Source organism: Acanthopagrus latus, chromosome 11, assembly GCF_904848185.1.
Source record: "Acanthopagrus latus isolate v.2019 chromosome 11, fAcaLat1.1, whole genome shotgun sequence".
Classification (NCBI taxonomy): domain Eukaryota; kingdom Metazoa; phylum Chordata; class Actinopteri; order Spariformes; family Sparidae; genus Acanthopagrus; species Acanthopagrus latus.
The window spans coordinates 27,415,655-27,442,036 of NC_051049.1; the positions used below are offsets into that span (position 1 = coordinate 27,415,655).

A 26,382-nucleotide genomic window follows, 5' to 3' on the forward strand; every position below is an offset into this window, starting at 1 on the left:
GAAAGTACAGCAGCGTATTTTACCTTCTGAACAGTTACGGTATGATACTGTCAATGTATTTCGAGAGAAATGTGTGTGCTCCTCAAACAAGGTTTCCTGAACTTTTACTGGAAAACAAGAAAGCTACTTTTCTAAAACTGAAGACTGCTATGTTCATTAAATACCCCAATATTAATTTACTGAAGCACACTCAGCAATACATTTCCCCTAAAATTTAATAAGTGACGCAAACAGTCAGTGTTTGTTCTGAAAATTCACACTCCTCAATCCAGCAACAGGGTGGCAGCTCTCAGAAAAAAACTGAATCTTACAGCATGACCCTCCTTCATGTATAAAGCAACACTGGCCCTCAAAACAAACCCCTAGAATAAACCAAGAGAAATGTTGACAATGGATTTTTCTGCAAACCACGGAATGGTTGAGACTCAATGTCTTTATTTTGCAACTTTACATTTCATTATGTGAAATCTTTTGCCATTTTGAGCGCTGTGTTTATGGTCTGGTTGTTCCAATTTCAGGAGAAAACATGGTGAGGACCCATTTGCAGACACGCACGAGGGCGGGAATAGGGGAACTAAAGAGGAACTTTAATAAAACAAAGCTGCATGATATAAGAAAACAAGGTAAACCAAAATCGAGTCACGATGGACAAAGGCGGCTGACAGCTAGCTGAAACAAAGTGCAACAAAAGCAAAGTACAAATCAAGAGAAACAGGAGGAGCAAAAACCATAAACACACCCCGGCGAGACATGAGGAGACACTGGAGATGACCTGACGGAGGAAGACAGAATGAACTGACGAAGACATGAGGGAGAACAAAGACTACATAGAGACACACTAATGAGTGGATGATGAACAGATGGAGTGAGGAGGAAAAAAGGACAGGTGAGGGAAGGAACGAAAAAACACTGGAAGGAGGGAAAAACACAGCGGAGGAACTGAAAAAAGCAAGACGCTACACACAAGGGTACAATTTCAAAATTAAACAGGAAAGGAAACACAAGAACAACAAGAAACAGAATTGTGACAAAAGCAGGGTATGCTTTAGGGCAGCAGTCTCCAACCTTCTGCACCACAGACTGATTTCATGTAAGACCTTATTTTACAGACCGCGGGGGGAATACATGGTAGTAAAATACAACTTTTTGCTGCCTGATTCGCCTTCCGTATGTCCAGTCTACTCCGTAACTTACTATGGTAACATACTTTAAGGCCACCATCATTTGCAGTCTCCAGCCGTTGTCCACTCTCCGTCCCCACAGCTGCAGTTCAGCCACATTATCAGCAGACTTGAAGACAGTCGTCCATCTCCCTACATGTAGCTTCCTTTTTCTCAGCAGTCGTAGGCTCTTTATTATGGAGGACTAAAAGTGCCACAATTGAATAAATAAATATACCATTAAATCATTAATTAAATGTGTCATTAATTCATTAAATTATCAATTCATTTGATGTAAAAAAAAAAAAAAATTAAAAAAACTATTATATCACTATTCAATTAATTATTTCAAGGTCCTGTGTTGCAGTGCTTCATAAATCTATTTTATCTGTCAAACTCACCCATCAAAGTCGATGGGCGGTTCCTAACATCTGATTGGTTACCCTGCACATCAAGTCAAGGCAAATTGATTACAGATAATGTACTAATGCAATCAAACAAAACTTTATTAGAAACGCTGTGTAAGGCTCGGTCCCCTGCTAACCCCACTGTTGATACAGAGTGCGAGGTGCAGGATGTAGCATCCCCGGCTGAATGATGGTCAGACCCTCTAACTGATGGTCCAAAGTGTTTATAACAGGAACCTTGTACACTCTCGAACACACCTTCGAAAACCTCATCTCTTGTACCGACAGGATAGCTGAGCTAATGCTGATTAGCATTCCCGCTCACTCAAACATGCTATATCAAATTGTACAAATCTTTAAATGTTACAATCTGGATTAAACACTAAACATGTCATGAAGCGATATGACAACAAACCCTGTGTCCTTTATCAGCCAGGTACTAAGTAAATCATTTTCATCACGTTCAGCAAAGACCATGCAGGCACATTTCCAACACACAGACACACACGATTCACAAGAACAGGTCACAGCGAGACGCTTTCAAAATAAAAGTCCCACATTTAGCATCTAAAAATTAATGAAATAATAACCTGGCTTCAAAAAATATCAGTAAACCAAATGAAAACAAGATGTTCTTATAAATAATCATCACAATAAAGGTCATTTACAAAGGACAAAATGTCAAAAACTTGATCTCACAAGAAAGTTCAAGGGGATGTTCTTCTTTCGGTTTCAAGACTTAAGACCAAAGCAATGGATTAGACTGAATTTGTATTAGCCCTGCGCACTGACTTTGATGGGTGAGTTTGACAGATAGAATAAATTCATGAAGCATTGCAACACAGGACCATGAAATAATTAATTAAATAGTGTTATAATTATATATGTTTTTTAGATGAAATTAATTGGTATTTTAATGAATTATTGACACATTTAATTCCAATTTTGATAAATAAATGAATGAATACATTTAATTAATTAATGATACATTTGATTAATTATTTAATGGTGTATTTATTCATTTAATTATGGCACTTTCAGTCCTCCATACTTCTTGTCTCAGCATTGGGCATTCTCCATTTTCCTTCACAAAGGAGTTCTCTGAAAATGTGTTTTCCACTTATTTCAGCTAGCTTGAGGGCCTATTTTTTTGGGTAACGTGACTGAAACAGATATGTGTCAAGCGTGTCAATAGGAAGAGACAGCTATTATTATTAAGATAATTTGTTTTTCAAAACAAACTTACAGAGTGTGATCATCAATATAATGGAAATACAATAACTTATTTATTCTTTCTCTGCGGCCCTGTACCAAACCACCGGCGGCCCGTTGGTTGGGGACCACTGCTTTAGGGTGTGTCTACCTTGTGACTGAAAGGTCTGATCCAATCAGGATATCCACCCTAGGTCCACCTAGATCTGGTCACTTCCACCAAGATGATGATACACCTGTGTTTCAACATTCATAAATGCCAAACCACTGGATATTTTTATGTGGTGTCAGTACATTTTCCAGGTGTGGAATATTCTAAGCCAAAACAGGATCTTTTCCCAAGCATTATTATGTGTATTTCTAGCCTAAACCTAACCAGACCAGACAGTAAAGCATTTCAGCAACAAATTCAGCCTAAAGATACGTAAAAGTGCTACAAAAAGAAATGCAAAGTTTGGATATGTCCTCGGTTTTTGAAGAAACATACATTGCCAACATTTATTCTGGCGATTGGTTTGCGTGGACAGCAGTTACAGATCCTCATAAACCATGTCAAGTAACAGGTGTCTCCGTCTTATTAAATTATCCAGCTCATGCCTCTGCTTATTCCCACTGTTCTCGTCGCTCCTGTGCCTAGGAGCGACAGCAGCCCTGCACAAGCCTTCAACTATCGTTGCAATGAGTTAGGCAGAGAACGGTTAGTGAAGGTTAACTGCATATCTCATTTGATCAAGAGCTGCATCTGTCATCATGAGAGACACTCACACGTGAAGAGTAAATCTGCCAGGCAGGATGTGGAAATCAAAGGGGGGCAGTTAGAGGGCTCAGCCTCACATCACTGTTCCATTTTGATTTGATCTGTTTACTCTGCTGGCAGCGTATTCAAGTACGGGTCTGCATTAACAGTTAGAGCGACATTCAATATGTAATGGTTATTAGTAAAATAATTATGAAATGACACCCCATATGAACAGTGTACGTAGGAGACCCGACCTCTTCTAACTTACAGTCAGTAATAAAGATGGCAAGTTCTGTTCACTTCAGCTGTCCTCCCATTTATGACTCTGAAGGTAGGTGCAGCAGTTTGTCATCTCCTTTCTACCTCAGGGTGACAACTTTACAATGAGAACATGGTCAGTGCACCCACACCGTTACACCTCTTTTGGATGAGAAACTGAGAGGGTGCGAGGGAGACAAAAAGATGGGAATGGTCAGAAGAAGCTGGTGATCCTTCGCAGGTCCTCAATGCTAGAAAAGTGTCTCCTTTTCCATGTCTTAAACAGACATCCTGTACAGGATTGATTTAGTGGCTTAATTATCCACCTGTCATGCCCATCAAATCGTTGACTGCAAATTTCAACCTTCTTCATAGGCTCTCCTCTTCTTTTTGTTTGGCAGCATGAAGGATCATTAAAAGGCTAGAAAGTCTCCTCATAAGGGTAGGAGCAGAACAAGAGAAAAAAAAAAACAGTTGTTTTATGAAAATGTCACAGCTGGTAACTGTGAGGAGGTTTGTCTGGCATGACGCTTAAAACAGACTGACTCCAATAATAAATAGTTGCTCGGGGATTACTGTAAAAGACAGCTTTCATCATGCGCCCACAGCCGTGACAATTAGCATGTCGAACCCAAACAAAGAAGCAGACTGTTCCAGCTTCAGCTAAATGAATCGTAGCAGAGTGCTCGAGCTGCTGGTGCAGAGGCAAAGAGGAGTTTACTGTTGTGATTGTTCACAGGCCTCATCAGTAAGTCGGTCATGACGGGTCATATTGAGCTGTAATGAGGCTACGTGAGGAACACCATGCAGGTAGAGATACCTATCAGAAGCGTTGTTGTTGGGTGGTAGGGTTCACAGCTTTGATCAAACATGTGGACAGTGTGATGATGGATGAGTCACTCAGTCTTGTGTGGTTGTGTGCTCAGGCGCTGCCTGAGTGTGTGTGAGTTTGTTGTGGGGTTGCCTGCATGTAGTGTGCAAGAGCATTTTTTTTTGTGTGTGTATTTGTACTGCTGTGGAGTAAGTGTTCTGTATCCTTGTCGGGAAGTTACGAACACCTGGCTTAATGACAGCTACTCTGACCGCATGACAAAGCATGAAACATTGACAGCTAGTGCGCACAGGACGACACTGTTCCTTTTTTGGCTTGGATGTCTGCCCCAGTGAGACTAAGCTGCTGTGGTTTCACAGTTAAGGGTTAAAAGACAATGACTGTATAAAATACAGACAGAGTTTCTGGGTCTGGAAAGTGAAGCCAATGTTGAAGTAAACATTTTTTTGTTGCCAGCAGTATATAAGTATATACTGTATACACTGTATATAAGCTTATGAGAGAAATAGGTTACTTGTTGCTGGATTTATTACCTCTGTAAACAGTTTATCATTGAGTTTATTAGGGCTGGTCAATACATCGATATTATATCATCATCATGACATTAGCTAGATATGGTCTTAGATTCTGGATCGTTACATTGTGATATGAGGCTTTAAAGGCTGCATTATGGCACTATGATGTAATTGTACTGACCAAACTGTTCTACTTTTATTGATCTACCTGTACTGAACTTGTGGCCCAGTCTTAGCATCTGTGAAGTGTTTTTTTGATGATATTTCAAACATTAGGATATATATTGTGTATTTCCCCCCTGAATTGCTAGTTTAAAGTCTTTTGTAAACTATGGTCCCATTTAGAGTAAAAAAGATGATAAAGCATCATAGTTTTAGGGCGTCACCACACGCTGGTTGATAGGTCTCTCCCACAGCATGTTGGTGGATCCTTAGTCACATCCAATCAGGATATTTCGTCCAAATATGGTCACTTCCACAAACCAAACGCTGATGTCACAGTGGATTTACGCTTAGTTATAACAAGCTGGGTAACTGATAACAGATGGCTGTCACCTTCTCATTAATGCAGAAAGAGGTATATAAAAAAAAAGCCTTCCCTATTCGTTTCCCACGTAGACTTAACAACATAAATGACTGCCAACCCCTCCTCTACTTTTGACGAAAAACCTCTCAATATTGAAGGACAGTCAGCTGGACCTTGACCTTCCAATTGCAGTTTAATGGTTCATAAAGTCATCACTGCTGTCTAACGTTGTACACATCAACACACGCCATCTTTCTACAAATATCACTACATCTGTTGTTATGTCATATAAACACTGACTCTTACAATGGAAGCCAGATTAACCATGGGCCCCTCTAGAGACAAACTTTATAGTCTGCACACTGCCTGTAAGTGCTTTCGGGAGCCATGTCGTAGCCCCGGGCCACAGCAGGCCACAACTGTTACACTGGAAGATGGTCTGTGTAATAACGAACGTCAGAGTGTCTAATGTGACAGGAAGAAAAAGGGAACCGCTGTGTATTGTGATAATGTCAGAGAGCGTATGGTTTATTACACATCCAGCATGTTTTTAATATCAGAAGACAGCCTGCCAGACCTTGTGTTTCTGCTTTAGTGCAATATGTCAGTGGTAAATATCACCAGGGTTCCTGAGAGCAAATAAATGGCTCATGGGGCACCATGGCCCTGTTGATGGTGTTTGCAGCCTGACAGAAGTGTAGAATTAAACTAGCCCCAAACCCACTGGTACATGCGTTCTCCTTGTATATTTTGGAGCATAAAAAGTCCTGTGTATGGGCAAATCTTGTAATTTCGAAAGAAAAAAAAAATCACAGTGGTGCAGATTATTATATCCGCTACGTTGCACAAATATTAGTTTAAATGAAAAAAATGAAAGAATATGGGCCGATCTAACTTTGACACATTGTAACGGCGCATTGTAATTGATCACTGTTGTTGTGGTTTGGGGGATTTAGTTCAGTCACTTCCTGTTTTATGCTGAAAGTTCATTCTCCCCTAGTCTTGTTTTGCAATACACTTCTTTTCTTTGTGCTTTTCTGGCTTTAACCTTCCTGTGTTAACCCTGTAATTCACTAGTTAATCAGTCCTTGTGTATCAAGTCCAAGTGTGTTCCCTCACATGTCAGGTTAACGTCTTTTCGCCACTCATGTTTCACCTGCATTTGTTTTTTTATTTTGTGCATAGATTCTTGATTTTAATTGCCTAACTTTTTGGATTCATTCTTTCTGAAGGCTCATTTCTTGTTTTTTTTCTTTCATTTGGGTCCTTTTTTGCTGAGCATAACAGTTACAGTGGCATTTGTTATTAATATTTTCATTCTGTAGTTTCTTATTTACCTTTTGTTGTGTATGATACTGGGAACAATTATTCCATACTTTCAAGATTTAGAAGAAAAAAAAATGACAGGAACCTTGTTAAGCTCAGACTAGAAATTGGCACTAGAATTTTGTGGAGCAGTTCACAGAACTGTGACTGTGGAAAAAAGAAGGTTAATCAAAAGCAGATGACACATCAAGGCTAATCAGCAGTGAATATGATCGCTAAGAACTTACACATGAACTTCACTTCTGCAAGCAAATGTGTTGATTATGCTGATTCCATTCAAATGAACTAATTTCACAGCAAAATATTTCCCTTTAAATGCTGCCGTGAGCAGACTTTTAGAGTCAAACTTCAAAGGTTCAAGGTGCAGCTGTGGTGTCATTATACAATACAGGACTACACAATGAAATGCAGTGGTCGTCCTCTCCACACTATACACACAGAAAATAAACAAACAGCAACACTAGCGGGAGCGACTGGCTGCTGCATCTACACAAGCTGCCACCTAACACTATAGTTGGGTTGCACCTCTCATTTCAAGTGTACAATCCCATAAAAATTGATGGTTTATAATCATCAGTTGTTAGCAGAAGTAGCTAATTCAATTCCTTCCCATGATTGTTAATGAACTGAACCATTTAAAAAAAAAATCTATTTCAGCTGACTATGGGCCTTTTTGTGCACCGTGGCTCAGGCGGTAGAGCAGGTTTGCCAATCTTCGGAGGGTCGGCGGTTCGATCCCCGCCCTTGCCACTTGTGTCACGGTTGTTGTGTCATTGGGCAAGACATTTCACCCACCTTGCCTCATGTGAATGTGTCTGACTGTTGTATGTTTGAGGTGGCGGTGGCCCCAGGACAGCTGTGGCAACTACTGTAGTTTAGCACCGCCAGTATGACTGTGTGTGAATGAATGCTACCTGGAACCCTGTCAGAGTGCTTTGAGTGTCTTGAAAAGCGCCATACAAATCCAGTCCATTATAATGTAGTCCGTCTGTTTTTGTCACTTTGGGATTTCAGAAGCTGTCAACTGTGTTTACTTGTGTGTACATGCGCATGTTTGTCAAAGTGTGTATTTGTGTATGAGTGTGCTGTCAGTCCATTCACTGCCAGTAAAATCGTCACTCCAAGTTCTCCATTAGCCAGTCAGGAGGTGTGTAATTTGGGACATTAGGGTGTAGTCAGTGGTGTGTGTCCTTCTGTGTGTCATGGAAAAACAGAGTTTGAGGCCACTTTCCTCTACACTGTTGCTCAACCTCAACCCAATCATGTTAAAATCACTGAAGGAACCCTGGTGATTAATGTTAACCTCTGTCTATATCCTGTGTTTCTACACTATTACTTTAAGTTGTTTGAAACATATATGTTTTGTTGTTACAAAATGATTCACTGTCATCATCACAGTAATATAACTTGAGGATGGAAAGGCAAATTTCAATGGTTTGAGTCAATAAGTATTTTTGTCATCCACCATGACTGATTCAGGCACTCTTTGGCCAGTCAGCAGCAACACGTGCAGTTCTCTCCTTCCCAGGTTCATTAGAATCAGACCGGCGGTGTAGCAGTCACATCCTTTAAAGGTGATTCAATACAGAATCACAAACCTGCTGCTGTGCTGCTTTTTATGGGTTGAAATCACTCATACAATAACAACGGAACAATACAACTCTGTAACAAGTCTGCACTAAAAAGATCATTCAGTGAATGTAAACAAGCATTACTGATATACAATGTTTAACAAAAGAAAGTGGTTTGTGTCAGAGTTAACTGTTACCATGTTAAAGGTGAGTTTTTTCAATGTGATTCCACTAGGGGGCAGAAAAACTCCACAACAAGTTGACAGCTGCTCAGCTGCAACATGTTATCATTTTAGCTATTATGGCAAATGTGTTGGGAGGCAGTTGCATTCCTACCACAGACAGAGCAGCATTAGCATTCATTTGGATTCCTACCTTTTGCTCTGATGGGTCCAATGTTCATTTTTCTAGATCTGATTTAGTCTGCAGCTTCTCAGAAAAATGTCTGGCCCATTTGTCTGCAGCATGTTGGACTTAAACAGCTGCATGCCACGGGATTTATGAGATTGGCGAGACTGAACTCTGCAGTCAAACCAAACAATAAATGGAAAGTTTTCCACAGTTCTTGAAAAGTTAGCAATTCAAAGATAACATTGTTTTCTAATCCAGCTGTTGCTATTGGTATGAGCTATCTGCTATCCTTTGAGTAGACAACCATACAGGTTGTGGATTAAAAAAAAAAAAAACTCTATATCTATTTATTATAAAAGTTTTCAAGCATTGAAATTCTCAAGTGCCAGTACACACAAGTTTGAGTACAGAACTTAAAGGGATAGTTCATGTTTTTTGAAGTGGGGTCATATAAAGTACACAGAGGTTCTACGGTTGAGAAAATGTAGTGCCAAAAGAAAGGCAGGTCTGACGGCGATGTAAAACAGTGTGAATTTTCTCATACAACATATACTTGAACTGTTGCAGATTTTTAAGATAAGCCTTGTTTTAGGTGGTTTATTTTGCTTTTTCTCTGGACCCCGTTCACTGCAATACAAAGCAGCAAACATCTGGGCTGGAGCAGCTCTCTGCTTCTCCAAACTGAGGCTGTGCTGATCGGTGATTACGGCAGGGAACAGATTGACTATAGATATGTACTTTCTACGACTCCACTTCAAAAAACACAAACTATCTCTTTAAGTATTAGGTCTCCCACCTCTTGACGCATACTGCCTTCAAATGGGACCTCTTCAGTGGAAATTTTATGAAAGCTTCAAGTTTACGAGTTGTGATGCAGTTGCACATTTTCAGAAATGGCTGAGGCCATGGAAGTTTATTTTCCAGTGTATGGTACGTTAACATTCTTGTTTTTCTTTGTAATTATGAAATATCGCTGAGAAAATGTTAATAGTCCCAACGGCCTGATTTGATCATGATGTCTTTGTATTTCCGGCATTACTGTAAGTTACCCACTCAATAGACTGGTTAACTGTAAACTGACACCGTAACCTGGCAGCGGTGGTCTCACGACTTTACCACTGCAACAGTTAGCATATCACATACGTACCCCACTTCACAACCACAAGCTCACAATTTCCACTAGAGGGGAGCAACATTTGAGCGTGGCTACGCTCCAGTCAGTTATGTCACAGCAGGTGTGTCACTGTTCAGAGCAAAGAGAAGACATCTGCATGACATTACTGATTGGCGAATTTACATTACCATACTAATGCTACACCAAACAATAACAAAAGAACAACATGTTATGTAACACCATAAGAGATTTTGTGTGTGTGTGTGTGTGTGTGTGTTTGTGCATGAGACATACTGCAGAGAACACTCACTGAACTGTGTTGTATCTCCTTGAGGGACGACTGGCCCACCAGCACAGTGAACACTTGATCCCAGTGGGTCAGCACAGAGAGGGGGAAACAACAGCGACTGGAATCTAATGTGCAGCTCACTTTATTCAAGTAAACCCACCAAGACTGCACTTTATCAATATATCTTTTTCCTTCACATCATACATAAGAAATTAAAGCATGGGAAACACTCCTCCAGGTGAGCAGGTGTCTATTCATATTGCTTTCATTAATACTAACTTGTGCTCCAAATATGTCACAAGATTTATTAAAGCTAAAATATGGAACATCTCTGAATTAAAATGCAGAGGTGGGGAACTCGAGTCACATGACATGACTCGAGTCGGACTCTAGTCGCAAATTTGAGGACTTGAGACTTACTTGACTAACACTGATGAAAGACTCGACTTGACTTTGACTTGGCATTCATAACTTGAGACTTGACTTAGACTTGACACAGATGACTCGAAAGTCTTGGCTTTTCTTTCCTTCTTTCTTTCTTTTTTGCGCATGTTGAGATGTTTCGTTTTTGATACTCTGCCCTCTGCCCCTGTATGACGCGGTGCATGCAAGCCTGGCAGATGGCGGGCGTGCCAGAGTGGCACTGTGGCAGACAGGATCAGCAGAGGAGAGGCAGCACGGAGGGAGCTCTGAAAATCATCAAATTTGGAATCAAAGATTATTTCATGCCTGGGTGATCTTGGCCTCCGTATTGGTTAAAGTGTGTGTGTGTGTGTGTGTGTGTGTGTGTGTGTGTGTGTGTGTGTGTGTTTCAGATATAGCATCTTCGGTGCGCACAAAGCCTTTATTTTAAATGTAGGCAGGCAAACCAACACGATGCCATACTGACACACATTCGATGCGACGCACTTGTTTTTCGTGCACGTCCGCGACTGATCTGCTTCTCCCTCTGGTGTTGTGTCTGTGTCTCTCTTGCTGTTTCTCACAGAGCTCTGCCCTGTTTGAAAGGGCCGTGTGTAAAGACATTGCGTCCGAAATGTAGAATGTGTTTTATAGAAGAGAAACACACATTTCAGGACAGAACAGACATGTCCTGTGATTTTGTGCCTCCTTTTATGGAGGGAGAGGGGGAACAATACCTGAGAGTAATGTTCTCAGCTGTCAGGATGTGCAGTATGCTGCAGTTTCAGGGTTGATATTAATCTAATCTTATTCTTGTACTAATGGGTTTGAAAAAGATTCTAAAATTGATCAACTATGCAATTACATCATATTATTGACTAACCACTCTCTTCTGTTTACTGTGTCTACAGATATGAAGAATACATTCAAACAAACTTCTCGTGACTTGTTTGACCTTAGCCATGACTCGACTTGACTTGCTTGATTTTCATCGCAGTAATTTGGGGCTTGCTTGAGACTAGAAGGTTAAGACTTGAGACTTGCTTATGACACGTACGTAACTTACTCCCACCTCTGTTAAAATCCCCCAAAACGGCAAAACAACTTTATACTTTGCATATTTTTTTTAAAATCTGCCATGTTCTTTAAAGTAACTGTGTGTTTAACTTGGTCCCTTTCTCTATACCTCACTGTAAGAATCAGAGTGAGGAAGGTTTTCAAAAACTTGGTGCGCAGTTAGAAACAAGCAAGCTGACCAGATCTCTGTAGCTTGATCCTTGGCTGCTACTGGCATAGAATACCTAAATCTTGGGTGAACCTTCAGTGGTTATTTATGTGCAGACCAGGGTGTACGGATTGATCCCTACACCCTGGTCTGCACATCTTTGGGCAAGATACTGAACCCTAAACTGCTCCTCATGTGCTGGTCGGCACCTTGCATGGCAGCCACCGCCATGAATGTATGAATTACTGTAACTCATTAACTCTGGTTAATGATGGTTAATACTAATTCAGTCGGTGGTGACATCAGCCTAACAATGAATTAAACGTTATTATTCTTTTTTACTATCACAATTTTTTTTGTTTAGGGAACAATATACTTTTAAAATATGCTTTAACAACATGTTTTTTGTAATGGGGAGAAGGGGGGAGAGGACAGATTTTAGTCCGAAACACAGAAATGCATAAAAACTGATTTTATGGGTATGCAGCTGCAGAACATTCATGTGTGATGTCAGTCAAGGACAATAACATATATGAGAGATCACCAAGCAGCTGGAATACAGTGATGCTAATTGATTGTAACTGATGTTCACTTGCCTTTGTTGTCAACAGTTTATTTCATCATTTACAGTCAAAGGAATTTTTCAAGAAGGAGTTCAAAGTTACTGCGCCGGAACAAAGTGGGCCGATGAAAAAAACCAAGACGGACAAAAGTTCCTCCAAGTCTGAGAAACGCTGTGATCCTTTTTACATACTCCCCCACAGTGTGACCTGAGAGACAGATGAGATGGGCTGTTTCTCAGTCATGACCCTCAGGCAACAGTTGTTCATCATCTCCTCCTTAATTTTATTCTTCTTCTCCTTTGCTGGACGCTGCCCTCTGATATGAATCACAGCTGATAAATCAACTGTTCGGTGACGTCAGAGATCTGTCTCTGTTCTGCTGAGGATGCTCTGAATATGTGGGGTGATGACCTTACATGTCGTCAGTAATGCGAATGCAACAGAACCGTATTTGATGACGACTGAGTACATTTCTCTGTTTGCACGTGTGCATGCTCTTCATATAATGCATTTGTCATGGAACTTTTAGTTTTCACCACTGTAGTATTATATGCACATGTAATCTTTATCTCTGAAAAGATATTTTATTTTGATAATCAGTTTAATTTATTCATTGTAAATCAAGTAGGGTGTGTGTGTGTGTGTGTGTGTGTGTGTGTGTGTGTGTGTGTGTGTGTGTTAAAGCAAGTGTCAGCTGTTGATCTATTGTTAAACTATACTGTAGCACCACCTTGTGTCTGGTTCAAGACAGTGGACAGTCAGAATTAGTCCCTCAGAACTGACACAGAATTTCCAGGAAAAGGACATAATCACAGGTATTCATGAACAGAATCTAAATCCTTCTCCTGATGATGCGCATACAAAGTTGAGTTATATGTTTTAATTTTTCAATGCCAGAAGTTTCCTCTTTCTTGTTGTCTTTATCTGGGAAACATAATGGAGGTATTAAAGCAACTAACTAAGTGCTCTGTGCCCTTTCAAAACCTGTATTTTTCCTTGACATGTCACATCAGAGGACAACTTGTCATCGCTCTGCTCTGGCTGGTCATCAAATAAAAAAAGTTTTTTGGTTCTAATTAACCAAAAAAAAAAATTTTTTTTTTAAAAACCCTAACCCTGGGATTAAAATGTAATCATCCTAACAGTCATGTGTACATGTAAGAGTATTTTATACGTTCATTGCATTAAGGAGATATAAAGTGGTATTTAGGTTCATAAAACACAAACTCAATATTCACCCTGAAAGGCATGTTTCTGTGTTCCATGTACTCCATATTCTGTCCGTTTACAAGCGGCAACCAGTGCATTTATAAAGATATGATATATATTTTATTTTTAGAATGATACTTTCAATCCGAGATAGCTAAGAAGCTCAGTATCTAAGAACAGATTTCCCAGGAGCCTGCAGAACATTTCACTAGAAAGCCACATTGTTTCTTAAGAATTCTTTTGAACTCAAACCTGATGCAACACGCCGAAAGGAGGAAAGTCAAAAAACACTTTGCAAGATTTATTAAACCACAACTGAGTACGAATTTTCTCTCTTCCCATCATTAATGACTTGAATATGCTTTTCAGGTATATCAGGTGGACTGTAAAGACATGCAATGCAGGATTTACGCGTTGCTGTTATTAAAAACACAGTTCAGAGGTGAAAGATAGTTGATTGTTGAACCTCATTCCCAGGTCGTCAAATACTGCTTTAGGTTGGCGACACACACACACACACACACACACACACACACACACACACACACACACACACAAAGAGCGAAAATAAGAAAATTCAGACTTTGGTCAAGACACTGATCAAGCTTTTCCAATGGCTAAGTGGTCTAATGGAAGATGTCTAATGAACTAAACAACTCGATTTCTTTTTAAAAGCTTGTGCCATGCAGGGGGAGGATGAACACCATGACAACCCAAACATCTCTCTTAATAAGAACATATAACTCATCTATAGGGCATTAATGAATGATTTGTTTGAACTTTTAACACGTACAAAAAAGGGAAGAATGTATAAAAGTAAGTGCCACGCTGACTGTGATCACACCTACTAATCACATGATCAATGACGCTTTGCGACCTTGCAAAATGGCATTGCCCAACGGATGTTGCCAGAAGTCAGTATAAAGCAGATCGAACACTGTTGCGTGAAAGGGTCGACTCTACTGACAACCCAGAAACACCAGGCCAAGGCCTCTGCTGCCATGATGCGTGCTCTGCAGAAGTTTCTGCTCTTTCATGCTCTGACATGTCTCGGACGGAATGGTAAGCTGCTCAGTCTGACTGCTTCTCTCAGGGTGATGTTAACTCATTTTAACATCTCATTTTCTTCTCATGTTTTTAGCACTTGGGACTGAAATCATACACGGGCAAATTGCTCCACGGAACCAGATGCTGTATATGGCCTCAGTGCAGACCAGATCCGGACACCACTGTGGAGGCTCCCTCATCAGTGACAACTTTGTCCTCACTGCTGCGCACTGTGATCATCAGTGAGTTGAGTTTCAGAATCACCAGAATTGTTTTATTTTTTTTTTTAAATGTAGTTACAGTTATGAATCACATAAACTCAAAAGAAATGTGAAATCTGTTGCTTTGTTGTGTTGTTGGCAAAACATCCTGAGAAAATCTTCTGACGACCTTTTAAATCTAACTTTTTCTAGTGGACTGGAGAGCGTTGTTTTGGGGACCCACAATCTCAGAAGCGGTGGGACAGTGAGAAGAATTGTGCAGAGATGCAGATACCCTTATTATCAGCATCACACAACAGGAGGTGACATCATGCTCCTCAAAGTAAGCATACACTCTTTAAGACCTTTTGTCCCGGATGATGTCTTGTGTGTTACAGTCAAATTAGGTGTGTTTGAGATTTGCATGTTTATTTTTTCTTTGAGGGTAAATGTCAAGAGGGGCAAAAAAAAACTATGCTGAATACAAGTGTCCCTGAAATTCTAACCAAGACACAGCACTATCCAAGCTGTTATATTGTAGAGTTAACTTTCGATTAAAAGATGGATCAGCTCCAACTTCTAGTGATTGTATAACTGAAGACCGACAAAAGTTAAACCATGTTCAGACACGGTTACTTTTTACGTTCTGGTTTTGTGTCTCCAGCTGTCTCCGAGAGTTCCAGAGGGTGGAACAATACGACACATTTCGCTTCCCTCTCCTAACATGAAACTACAACACAACCAAGTGTGCCAGGTGGCTGGATGGGGAGTGACCGAAGCCGGTAGAGGTGTTGCTGACCTGAGAGTGGTGGATGTGTCTGTCGTCGACCAGAACGTCTGTAGACGGCAATGGTCTGGGATACCTGCCAATGTCATCTGTGCAGGTGGATATCAGACACTCAAAGGAGCCTGCAATGTAAGTTCTCTGTCCACTTTAGGAAAGTTTATGAACACGTCATGTATTTTTTTTGTATCAAAATATCGAGATATTTCCATTTTACAGGGTGATTCTGGTGGCCCTCTGGTGTGCAACGGGGTGGCTGCTGGTGTTGTATCTTACGGAGATCAAGGTTGCAGGGACCCACGTTTTCCAAATGTCTATACAGACGTGTCCAAGTTCCGTCGCTGGATCAACCAGATTATCAGGCACAATGGTTGTTAAATGCAACAACCTTACAAAAAAGCTTGCTTTAGCAAACCTCCATTGTATTCAGGAGGTGTAGTTATGTCTAAGTCACTCTGTCAGTGTTTGCTCCTTGACGCGAAGCAAAATAAAAAAAAAAAGTTTCAAATATTGTTTTCTCTTTTCTTCATCTGGACACACAAATGGCATCTTAATTGTTTTTTCCACAAACTGTCTTTGGGTGATAAGGTATAACATGCAGTAGAGTTACTTTAACTATCTTGTGTTGGACAATATTCATTAATGTGACCGTGAGTCAGAGAAGCAGGTTAGTGATGAACGCTTGTTAACAGAGACTTGATTACTTAAAGGCACACTGTCAGAGAAGCAGTGTGTTGACAAAATGCACAATTAATGAACATGTGAACTAACTAAACCAGAGAGAGGACAGAGCTATTTAAACCTTTCAACAATTATTATCATAACATCGTTATTTAAGTTTCAGTATAGCTCAGTGTCTTCTAATGTAACCTAAGCCCTCTAGAATGAAGGTCCTGCTATAATGTTAAGCAGCTGTAAGCTCCAGAATATAGTCTGGGTGAGAAGACCCTTAAATAAAAGAATAGAAACAAGAAAACCAAATATATCAGTGCATTTACACTAAATTCAGTGATTAATGAGAATAAAAATAAAACAAGTGAAAGTGATTGAAAACCAGCCAATCAGAGATCCACTGCCTCTGCTACCACCCTAACGCACCTCGATACAGGAAGCTTCACTTTGCCTCTCTAACACACACACACACACACACACACACACACACACGCATGTTGTATGCATTTTGTACAAGGAGTTATTGAGGTATCAGCTGTGGTAGGATATTTTCATCTATTTATTTTATTATTATATTCTTGATATATTTAACTTCTAAACCTCTCATATGATTGCCAACGGCTCTCAGACTTGAGGGCAAAGGGACAATTTTATCTTACTTTTTTTTTGACTGTGCATATGAAGGTAAATGCTTTGCCTTGACTTGGCTTGACTACCCATCCTTCAAAATGTTCACCATTATCAAAAAAAAAGTGAATAACTTTAAGTTCAACCCTAAATACTATTTTTGGGTGACACGGATCAACTGAAAACATCAAGCATGGCCAATTAAAAACATTAACACACTCAGTAATGATCCTCTGTTAGGGCACTTAGGATCCTGTGGTTCTTCTAGTTTTTTCACAGCATTCAGGAGCTCTGCTTTGAGTGGGCTTTTACACCAAAACCCAACACAGCCACTGGTTCACCATGACAAAGTCAGACTTCCACATTAAGGAATTTGCACACATGTTCTTAACTTATTAAGTGAATTTAACAAAATGTAACATCAAGAGGCTGAAAGTGTCCTGAATACAGAACACTCATGGTCAAAATGACACATTTTGCTTGCAAAAGGCTCTAACTGTACCAAAACATTTCAAATATGCAGCAAAAGCAAAATTTTGCCTTCAAACAACACAACCTGCAAACAAGTGTGTGAGCTCTTCCAATCAACCATTACACAGTGGACAACGAAATTCAAAATACAGCACTCAGCGCAAATCAGTGCACCATTGCTTGTCATTGTAGCCTATTACTGTACGTAGCTTTCATGCCAGTGCCATTTGTTGTCACATTTGCCTCCTTGCAAAGAATTAGATCCAGAGTCAGAGATGCTTCGATGCAAATGTTATTGATTCCATTGATTCTTTTTTTAAACTATGGCTGAAAACTCAAATACTGTAAATATTACACGAAAAACATGTAAACCAAAAAAAAAATCAATTAGAGAATAAGAAATTAAGAAACCTGGTAGTCTCATAGTCCACAAAACATTTCTGCAGCTTCACAGCAAGCATTTTCCTGAACAACTGACGTATCCGGGGATTTGTTTTAAAAGGTAGAAAAGAAGATAAATATAAAATCTGTTACTGTAGAGTATAACAATCTATTACTGTATAGTATGAGAAATGGCCACTATTGATACTCAGTCTCTTCTGCCTTGACGATGGGGCCACATGGCCTCAACCACATCACATACAACATCCTCTCTTGCAATGCACCAAGGGAAAAATCTTCTTGCATGCCTCATCCAACCTTGGCATTCCTCTGCGCTTATTTCTCACTCTCATCTGCCTTAGACCTCACAACACAGACTTTGCACCTTTAAAGGCCTGCAGACTGATTGCTCATTTAGGATTTGTGTGAAGGAGTGTCAAACAGGTGCGTCAGTGATTTCATTCTAATAGTTAGCAACAGATGGTTTCTGTTTGGTTACCATAGCTAGAATAATGGAGTGTGGACTGTCTGAATGACATCCAAGTTAAGTGTTCTGCAAAAGGGTGGGGAAAATGTGTCAACCCAATGAGAAAGGGTCAACACATTTGTAAGAGGTGTCTTGTGCTTCGCTGAGACAGTGATGATGAAAACCGAGTGGATCCCAGTTTCTTTAAGCAGGGCAAAGCAATCAAGAAAAACTGTAATGTGTTATACATTAAATATTATGCTTATCATGTACTGATCACATAACGTGTGTGGCTCAGTCAATAAACAAGATGTAGATGTAAAGATAGCAAACCTTCGCATTTTCCACCGAACACAGGATGTGGTTTGAAGTCACTATAGAACAGATGATAATCACAAATGCAATCAAAGCAAAACTCTGTATAAAAGGGTCGTCTTTGCACCCCAAGAGGACCGGCTGGTTGACTTGCTGCCATGATGCACGCCCTGCTCAAACTTCTGCTCCTTCACGTACTGACATGTCTCGGACGAAATGGTAAACTGACAGAATATTTTGATTGATTCCATTTAATGAGACATTTACCTAATTTTGACTTTAACTTATCTTTGCAGCCCTTGGAGTCTTTGCAATCATAAATGGGATAAAAGTCCCGGAGAACGCGATGCCGTATATGGTCTCGTTGCAGAGCGACACTGGTGATTATCTCTGTGGAGGATTACTCATCAGAGAAGATTTTGTGCTCACTGCTGCGCACTGTGACAATGAGTGAGTTATCTTCCGGCAATCTTTGACGCATGTAAATAGAATTTTAAAAAGATTTCAACACGCATAAACTCATTTTTTTGTCTCATAAGAAATGTATTATTAACCATCACCTTTTGTTAGTGGCACAATTTTAGAAAATATATTGATGAAATCTCAATGTTCCCTCATTCAGGAAACTTGAACAAGTAGTTCTTGGTACCAATGATCTCAAGAGGGCTGATCCTGAAAAAATAAGATTCATTGAGACGACATACAAACACCCAGATTATAAGAGTGTAGGACTTGGGAAGGATATCATGCTACTTAAAGTAAGTACATCAAATCTTTTGTGGACATATGATATATTGTTTTTATTAGCTCTCTATTCCATTGATTGTTTGCTAAACTCAGGTCTGACGAATAAACTGAAGTCTGATCAATAAACTGAAGTCTGATCAATAAGCTGAAGTCTGATCAATAAAAAGAAGTGTGTTATGAAATCAGACTTGAGTTGGTTTAGCCCGTTGGTAAATTTTACTTTGTGATTTTGTGTGTCTCCAGCTGTCAAAAAAAGCTCCAATAAGCAACAGCGTACAAACAATTCGACTTCCCAGCTCACCGAGGAACCTAGGAGAAAATGAAAAGTGCCTCGTGGCTGGATGGGGTAAGACTTACACTCGTGGTCAAGTTGTTGATGAGCTGAGAGAGGTGAACGTGTCCGTCATCAACCAGACAGTCTGTGTGGAGAAATGGAACGATTTTCCTCTTCCTGAGAAAGTCATCTGTGCCGGTGGATATAACACCAACTATGGATTCTGTCAGGTATGTCCTTTCAAACAAAAGGTCAACTGGTTTCCTGTACAGAAATGCTACAAAACATATTAATGATGCATTTTCTCCTCACAGGGTGATTCTGGTGGTCCTTTGGTGTGCAACGGAGAGCCTGTCGGTATCGTGTCTTTCAACTGGAGCTATGACTGTGACTACAGCAGTAACAGCCCAAACAAACCCAACGTCTACACAGATGTCTCACAATACCTTCCCTGGATCAATAACATCCTATGGGGTGAATGTTTTGTTGTGTAACAGATTGCTCTGTCTGTGTGACTTCAACTTAAAATAAAGGCTTATTTCAAATGCAGTGTTTATTTCCTTCTATCACAACCTAATCAGAAGACATAATATAAGAATAATAAGATTGATAAATGATAATAATAAAATAAGATTAAAAAGTTTGAATTATGCAGAAATAACACAATGTGTAGAAATAACAGTGTTGACATTGTTTCAAAGACATCTATTTACTTTACTAAAGTTAGCATGCTAACTAGCTAGCCCCCATACCTGAAAACAGTTGCAGAACAAAATACAATTAACATCTGTTAGCAGTTTGTCTGCTCTGGTGATTTCTTGCATCTTTTTAATTGATAGAAAGAATTCAATGGGTGGTGAAATTCTCACATCGCATTGCATCCTAACTTACACCATTACGTTAATACAATAACAACAATAATACTAATAATATAAAGATGATTCAGTTAAACTTGCCTTTCAGTCAGTTTTCTGTATCTAATTTAAACAAAAATTATGTGGGACAGTGGAAAGATCTCCCACAGTGCCAGATCTAATATTGTTTGAGGTGTATACGGCCATCCATGCAGCGAATTGTAAATTAGTGATTGACACGGTTGCATTTAATGTTCACTTGGTTGGACTAGATACAAGAGGTGTGGGCCCAAATAAAGTGCAGACTGAACAAAACTGACACTAGACAAGTAGCAAAGAAAAGAAAAGAAAAAAAAATTATCAATTTATACATCACAAAAAAACACTTGAATCTTTGTCAGTGACCACTTCTCCTTTAGCATATCAAACAGCATGATTAGTGCACACAGGTGTGCTTTGGGCTGGTCCCGATTAAAGGAATTTTGCAGTACATTTAACTGGCTTCACAACTGCCCACCACATTTACAGTGCCAGTCCAGGAACTCCACATTCGGCTTCAAAGCCTGCAGTGTCATCTGAGATCAGCCATCAAGACAGCCAACGCAACAATTAGTAACCACAGAATATGTCTTAGAATGATACGTTCAATACGAGATAGCTGAGAAACTCAGTTGTGTGTAACAGGGCTGGACTGGGACCAAAAAACGGCCCGGGCATTTTTGGCCATAGCGGCCCACCATGATTATTTAAACAATATGCTGAGGCATGCGACACATCAAAGGATATATGCGCTCACTGTTTTGTTTCAAACATTAAACCACAGTAACCTGCATGGAAGCAAATAACCTTAGTAAAAGATTATTCTTAATTATTATTATTATTAGTAGTAGTAGTAGTGGTAGTAGTAGTAGTAGTATTATACAGTCTTTTAATACTCTCATTACAATACTCAGACTTGGAAGAGAAGCAGGGGTGGACTGGGACAAAAAATCAGCCCTGGCATTTTTGGTGTAACTTTTTGCCTTTAAGTTAATTTTAAATTTAAAAAAAGAAAAATTACAGTTTATCATTACTTTAGACGTCTATCAAATAACCATTGTGGAAAGCAAAGGAGTAAATTTACTCAACACAGAGTTCTACCTACCTTAGGTATATTCTATCTCAAGCATAATGTATCATCAACATCCTAAATCTAAGAAGTGTAGCATCTTTTGTTAACTCCACCACGATTACCTGCTCTGTGTAGTTCAATTGATTCTATTATCCTTTTTGTTGAAATCACCTCAAATATGTATTTTCTGAATTTCCCTGATATAGCAGCTCAATTCTAACTCTTCATGTTACAAGGTGCTCCCTCCTTTAAAAAGCTATGACATGCATTTGTATCAGGCTAAAGTCGGGGCTGCTTTATGAACTCATGCAAAGCAACTATGTCTTAAAAGCATTTGACACTGTCTTGTTCAATGTGGGCAAACCTTTTGCTAATAATACTTCTTTTTTTTTACACTTACTTTAGTAATGCTTAAATTGCAAAGCTTTTACTTTCATTTAGCAGTTTTAAAATCATTTTTTTAAAACATGTTTAACCACAGCATAGAGCGTTGCCACAAATTCAACCTACTATGCAGCCTTTCAACACAGCTTTAACCTAAATATCTAAAATGCCATGATGTTGCCTAAAACGGACACTTGCTGCTCATCCAACACTTCTCAGCTTTGACCATTTGCTATTTTATCAGAATAAGGTGCCGTGGCTGCCAGATTTTGGTAAGTATGCAACACCAGTTAATATTGATACTTATCAATCACCACTGCTCATCATACTCATGGAATCAGAGTTCTCAAGGGGCCTGAAAATTACAACCTGACCCGGCCGTGGGTTTCTAAGCCCAACAGGACACAGTCCGCTCCCCCCACCCCGTTAACTCGGTCCGAGCCAGCAGGTCCGGTTGGGTTTGTCGGCTCGGCCAGACCCGTTGATACCGGTTGTACTACACATCCCCTGTCAGTCAGCCTGCATCTCTGGCTGCTCCAGCGAACACGTCTGTGATTTTAGCACAGAGGGAGGGCTGAGAGATTTCACTGGATTAGCCCAATGTCCTTCAAGAAAATAAACCAATGGGCCGTCGTGGTCGATAAAAATGATTTATAAGATACTATTTTGATTAAATTATGACAGCCTGGCCCAAATATGTGCGTCGGCCCACCGGGCATTGCCCGGTATGCCAGAGGGCCAGTCCATGCCTGGTGTGTAAGAACAAATTTCATCAAAGTTTGCAGAATATTTCTCTAGAATAACACATCTTAAGAAATCTTTCAACACAAACATGTGGTAACACGCTGAAAAGAGGAAAGTGAAAGACCATAATTTTGTAATAATTTTCTCTTTGTGGGTAAGGATGGACATATTACATACATACATACATACATACATTAACTTATCTTGTGGTCTGATGAGCATTTAAAAAGATGGCTTCAAAGATCAGTTAACCTGATGTAATTACAGCTTTAACGTTAACGCAACTTTCATACTTTTAATCAGTTACATTTTAAAAGATATTAAAAATGAAAAGTCACTTGTACTTTGGGTCATTTCTTAACCTGGTTCTGTTTTCTTTTAATTGAGCAAGTTTCCTAAATTATGATACTTTACTTGAGTCTAGTGACCGACTGATTATCGGCTACCGATATATCGGGGCTCGATAGAACAGCCCAATTTCTATCGGGGGTTGTATCGTATCGGTGAAATGTTGCGCCGATAGAAAAAAAAGAGTGAAAATGACAAAGGCACACGCTGGTGTACTGATTTATTTTGTCCAGTGGGGCGCGCTGAGCTCAGCCAGAGACTTTGGCTCAGCTCACAGAAGCAACCCGTTGGGTGCAAATGCAGAGAAGCTGTGCTTCCTGTATTACAGCCTGCCACTCACTGACTGGAAGTGTTAGTAGACACTGACTGACAGCATGTTGTTTATTTAGATTTGTTTAGTTATTTTTATCTATTTATTGAAAGTTCTGCTACATTATTGATTTTATCTTTGTTTGTGTGACAATCTGCACTTTTTCTCAGCTTGACTGAACAAGTTCAAATGTTAAATGTCATTTTAAAAAAAAGTCTTTTAAATGTTAAAAGTCTTGAAGGAAGACATTGGTTTAAGAAAGCATCTGTCTGTACTACTGTCACTGTCACTGTACTCAAACCTGATGCAACACGCCGAAAGGAGGAAAGTCAAAAAACACTTTGCAAGATTTATTAAACCACAACTGAGTACGAATTTTCTCTCTGCCCATCATTAATGACTTGAATATGCTTTTCAGGTATATCAGGTGGACTGTAAAGACATGCAATGCAGGATTTACGCGTTGCTGCTATTAAAAACACAGTTCAGAGGTGAAAGATAGTTGATTGTTGAACCTCATTCCCAGGTCGTCAAATACTGCTTCAGGTTGGCGACACACAAACACACACACACACACACACACAAAGAGCGAAAATACGAAAATTCCGACTTTGGTCAAGACACTGATCAAGCTTTTCCAATGGCTAAGTGTGGAAGATGTCTAATGAACTAACAACTCGATTTCTTTTTAAAAGCTTGTGCCATGCAGGGGGAGGATGAACACCATGACAACCCAAACATCTCTCTTAATCAGAACATATAACTCATCTATAGGGCATTAATGAATGATTTGTTTGAACTTTTAATAAAGGGTGCCTTATTAGCAAGTTGAGGCACGTAAACAAAGAGGTCTTCTTTTGAACAACAGCTCGAGATGCTCACTGTATTTAGTGCTGCCTATACAAAATGGATACAATATTAATAGCTATCGCGTACAAAAAAGGGAAGAATGTATAAAAGTAAGTTCCATGCTGACTGTGATCACACCTACTAATCACATGATCAATGATGCTTTGCGACCTTGCAAAATGGCATTGCCCAAAGGATGTGGCCAGAAGTCAGTATAAAGCAGATCGAACACTGTTGCGTGAAAGGGTCGACTCTACTGACAACCCAGAAACACCAGGCCAAGGCCTCTGCTGCCATGATGCGTGCTCTGCAGAAGTTTCTGCTCTTTCATGCTCTGACATGTCTCTGGCGGAATGGTAAGCTGCTCAGTCTGACTGCTTCTCTCAGGGTGATGTTAACTCATTTTAACATCTCATTTTCTTCTCATGTTTTTAGCACTTGGGACTGAAATCATACACGGGCAAATTGCTCCACGGAACCAGATGCTGTATATGGCCTCAGTGCAGACCAGATCCGGACACCACTGTGGAGGCTCCCTCATCAGTGACAACTTTGTCCTCACTGCTGCGCACTGTGATCATCAGTGAGTTGAGTTTCAGAATTAACAGATTTTTTTTTTTGAATTTAGTTACAGTTATGAATCACATAAACTCAAAAGAAATGTAAAATCTGTTGCTTTGTTGTGTTGTTGGCAAAACATCCTGAGAAAATCTTCTGACGACCTTTTAAATCTAACTTTTTCTAGTGGACTGGAGAGCGTTGTTTTGGGGACCCACGATCTCAGAAGCGGTGGGACAGTGAGAAGAATTGTGCAGAGATGCAGATACCCTTATTATCAGCATCACACAACAGGAGGTGACATCATGCTCCTCAAAGTAAGCATACACTCTTTAAGACCTTTTGTCCCGGATGATGTCTTGTGTGTTACAGTCAAATTAGGTGCGTTTAAGATTTGCATGTTTATCTTTTCTTTGAGGGTAAATGTCAAGAGGGGCAAAAAAAAACTATGCTGAATACAAGTGTCCCTGAAATTCTAACCAAGACACAGCACTATCCAAGCTGTTATATTGTAGAGTTAACTTTCGATTAAAAGATGGATCAGCTCCAACTTCTAGTTATTGTATAACTGAAGACTGACAAAAGTTAAACCATGTTCAGACACGGTTACTTTTTACGTTCTGGTTTTGTGTCTCCAGCTGTCTCCGAGAGTTCCAGAGGGTGGAACAATACGACACATTTCGCTTCCCTCTCCTAACATGAAACTACAACACAACCAAGTGTGCCAGGTGGCTGGATGGGGAGTGACCGAAGCCGGTAGAGGTGTTGCTGACCTGAGAGTGGTGGATGTGTCTGTCGTCGACCAGAACGTCTGTAGACGGCAATGGTCTTGGATACCTGCCAATGTCATCTGTGCAGGTGGATATCAGACACTCAAAGGAGCCTGCAATGTAAGTTCTCTGTCCACTTCAGGAAAGTTTATGAACACGTCATGTATTTTTTTTGTATCAAAATATCGAGATATTTCCATTTTACAGGGTGATTCTGGTGGCCCTCTGGTGTGCAACGGGGTGGCTGCTGGTGTTGTATCTTACGGAGATCAAGGTTGCAGGGACCCACGTTTTCCAAATGTCTATACAGACGTGTCCAAGTTCCGTCGCTGGATCAACCAGATTATCAGGCACAATGGTTGTTAAATGCAACAACCTTACAAAAAAGCTTGCTTTAGCAAACCTCCATTGTATTCAGGAGGTGTAGTTATGTCTAAGTCACTCTGTCAGTGTTTGCTCCTTGACGCAAAGCAAAATAAAAAAAAAAGTTTCAAATATTGTTTTCTCTTTTCTTCATCTGGACACACAAATGGCAACTTAAACATTTTTTTCCACAAACTGTCTTTGGGTGATGAGGTATAACATGCAGTAGAGTTACTTTAACTATCTTGTGTTGGACAATCAGCCAATCAGAGATCCACTGCCTCTGCTACCACCCTAACGCACCTCGATACAGGAAGCTTCACTTTGCCTCTCTACCACACTCCACACACACACACACACACACACACACACACACACACACACACACACACACACACACACACATGC

General features: G+C 39.9%; 3 protein-coding genes across 4 annotated transcripts; all 3 read left to right on the forward strand.

Annotated features, from left to right (window-relative positions):
• The first annotated feature begins 10,504 nt into the window (after positions 1–10,504).
• On the forward strand, positions 10,505–16,204 carry LOC119028804 (mast cell protease 1A-like). Of its 2 annotated transcripts, none has more exons than XM_037115075.1 (5): positions 10,505–10,538; positions 14,841–14,988; positions 15,160–15,289; positions 15,611–15,862; positions 15,950–16,204. In XM_037115075.1, the coding sequence occupies exons 1-5, from the start codon at positions 10,520–10,522 to the stop codon at positions 16,106–16,108; spliced, it is 708 nt and encodes a 235-aa protein (XP_036970970.1). In that variant the 5' UTR covers positions 10,505–10,519; the 3' UTR covers positions 16,109–16,204. The 2 variants fall into 2 exon arrangements, with proteins under 2 accessions (XP_036970970.1, XP_036970969.1); XM_037115074.1 differs by lacking the exon at positions 10,505–10,538 and adding an exon at positions 14,587–14,761.
• Positions 16,205–18,795: 2,591 nt separating this feature from the next.
• LOC119028015 (duodenase-1-like) lies at positions 18,796–20,210 on the forward strand. The gene is made up of 5 exons (XM_037113471.1): positions 18,796–18,881; positions 18,959–19,112; positions 19,285–19,420; positions 19,653–19,913; positions 19,998–20,210. The coding sequence occupies exons 1-5, from the start codon at positions 18,821–18,823 to the stop codon at positions 20,175–20,177; spliced, it is 792 nt and encodes a 263-aa protein (XP_036969366.1). The 5' UTR covers positions 18,796–18,820; the 3' UTR covers positions 20,178–20,210.
• Positions 20,211–24,479: 4,269 nt separating this feature from the next.
• On the forward strand, positions 24,480–26,100 carry LOC119028730 (mast cell protease 1A-like). The gene is made up of 5 exons (XM_037114987.1): positions 24,480–24,639; positions 24,719–24,866; positions 25,029–25,158; positions 25,480–25,731; positions 25,819–26,100. The coding sequence occupies exons 1-5, from the start codon at positions 24,480–24,482 to the stop codon at positions 25,975–25,977; spliced, it is 849 nt and encodes a 282-aa protein (XP_036970882.1). The 3' UTR covers positions 25,978–26,100.
• The last annotated feature ends 282 nt before the right edge of the window (positions 26,101–26,382 follow it).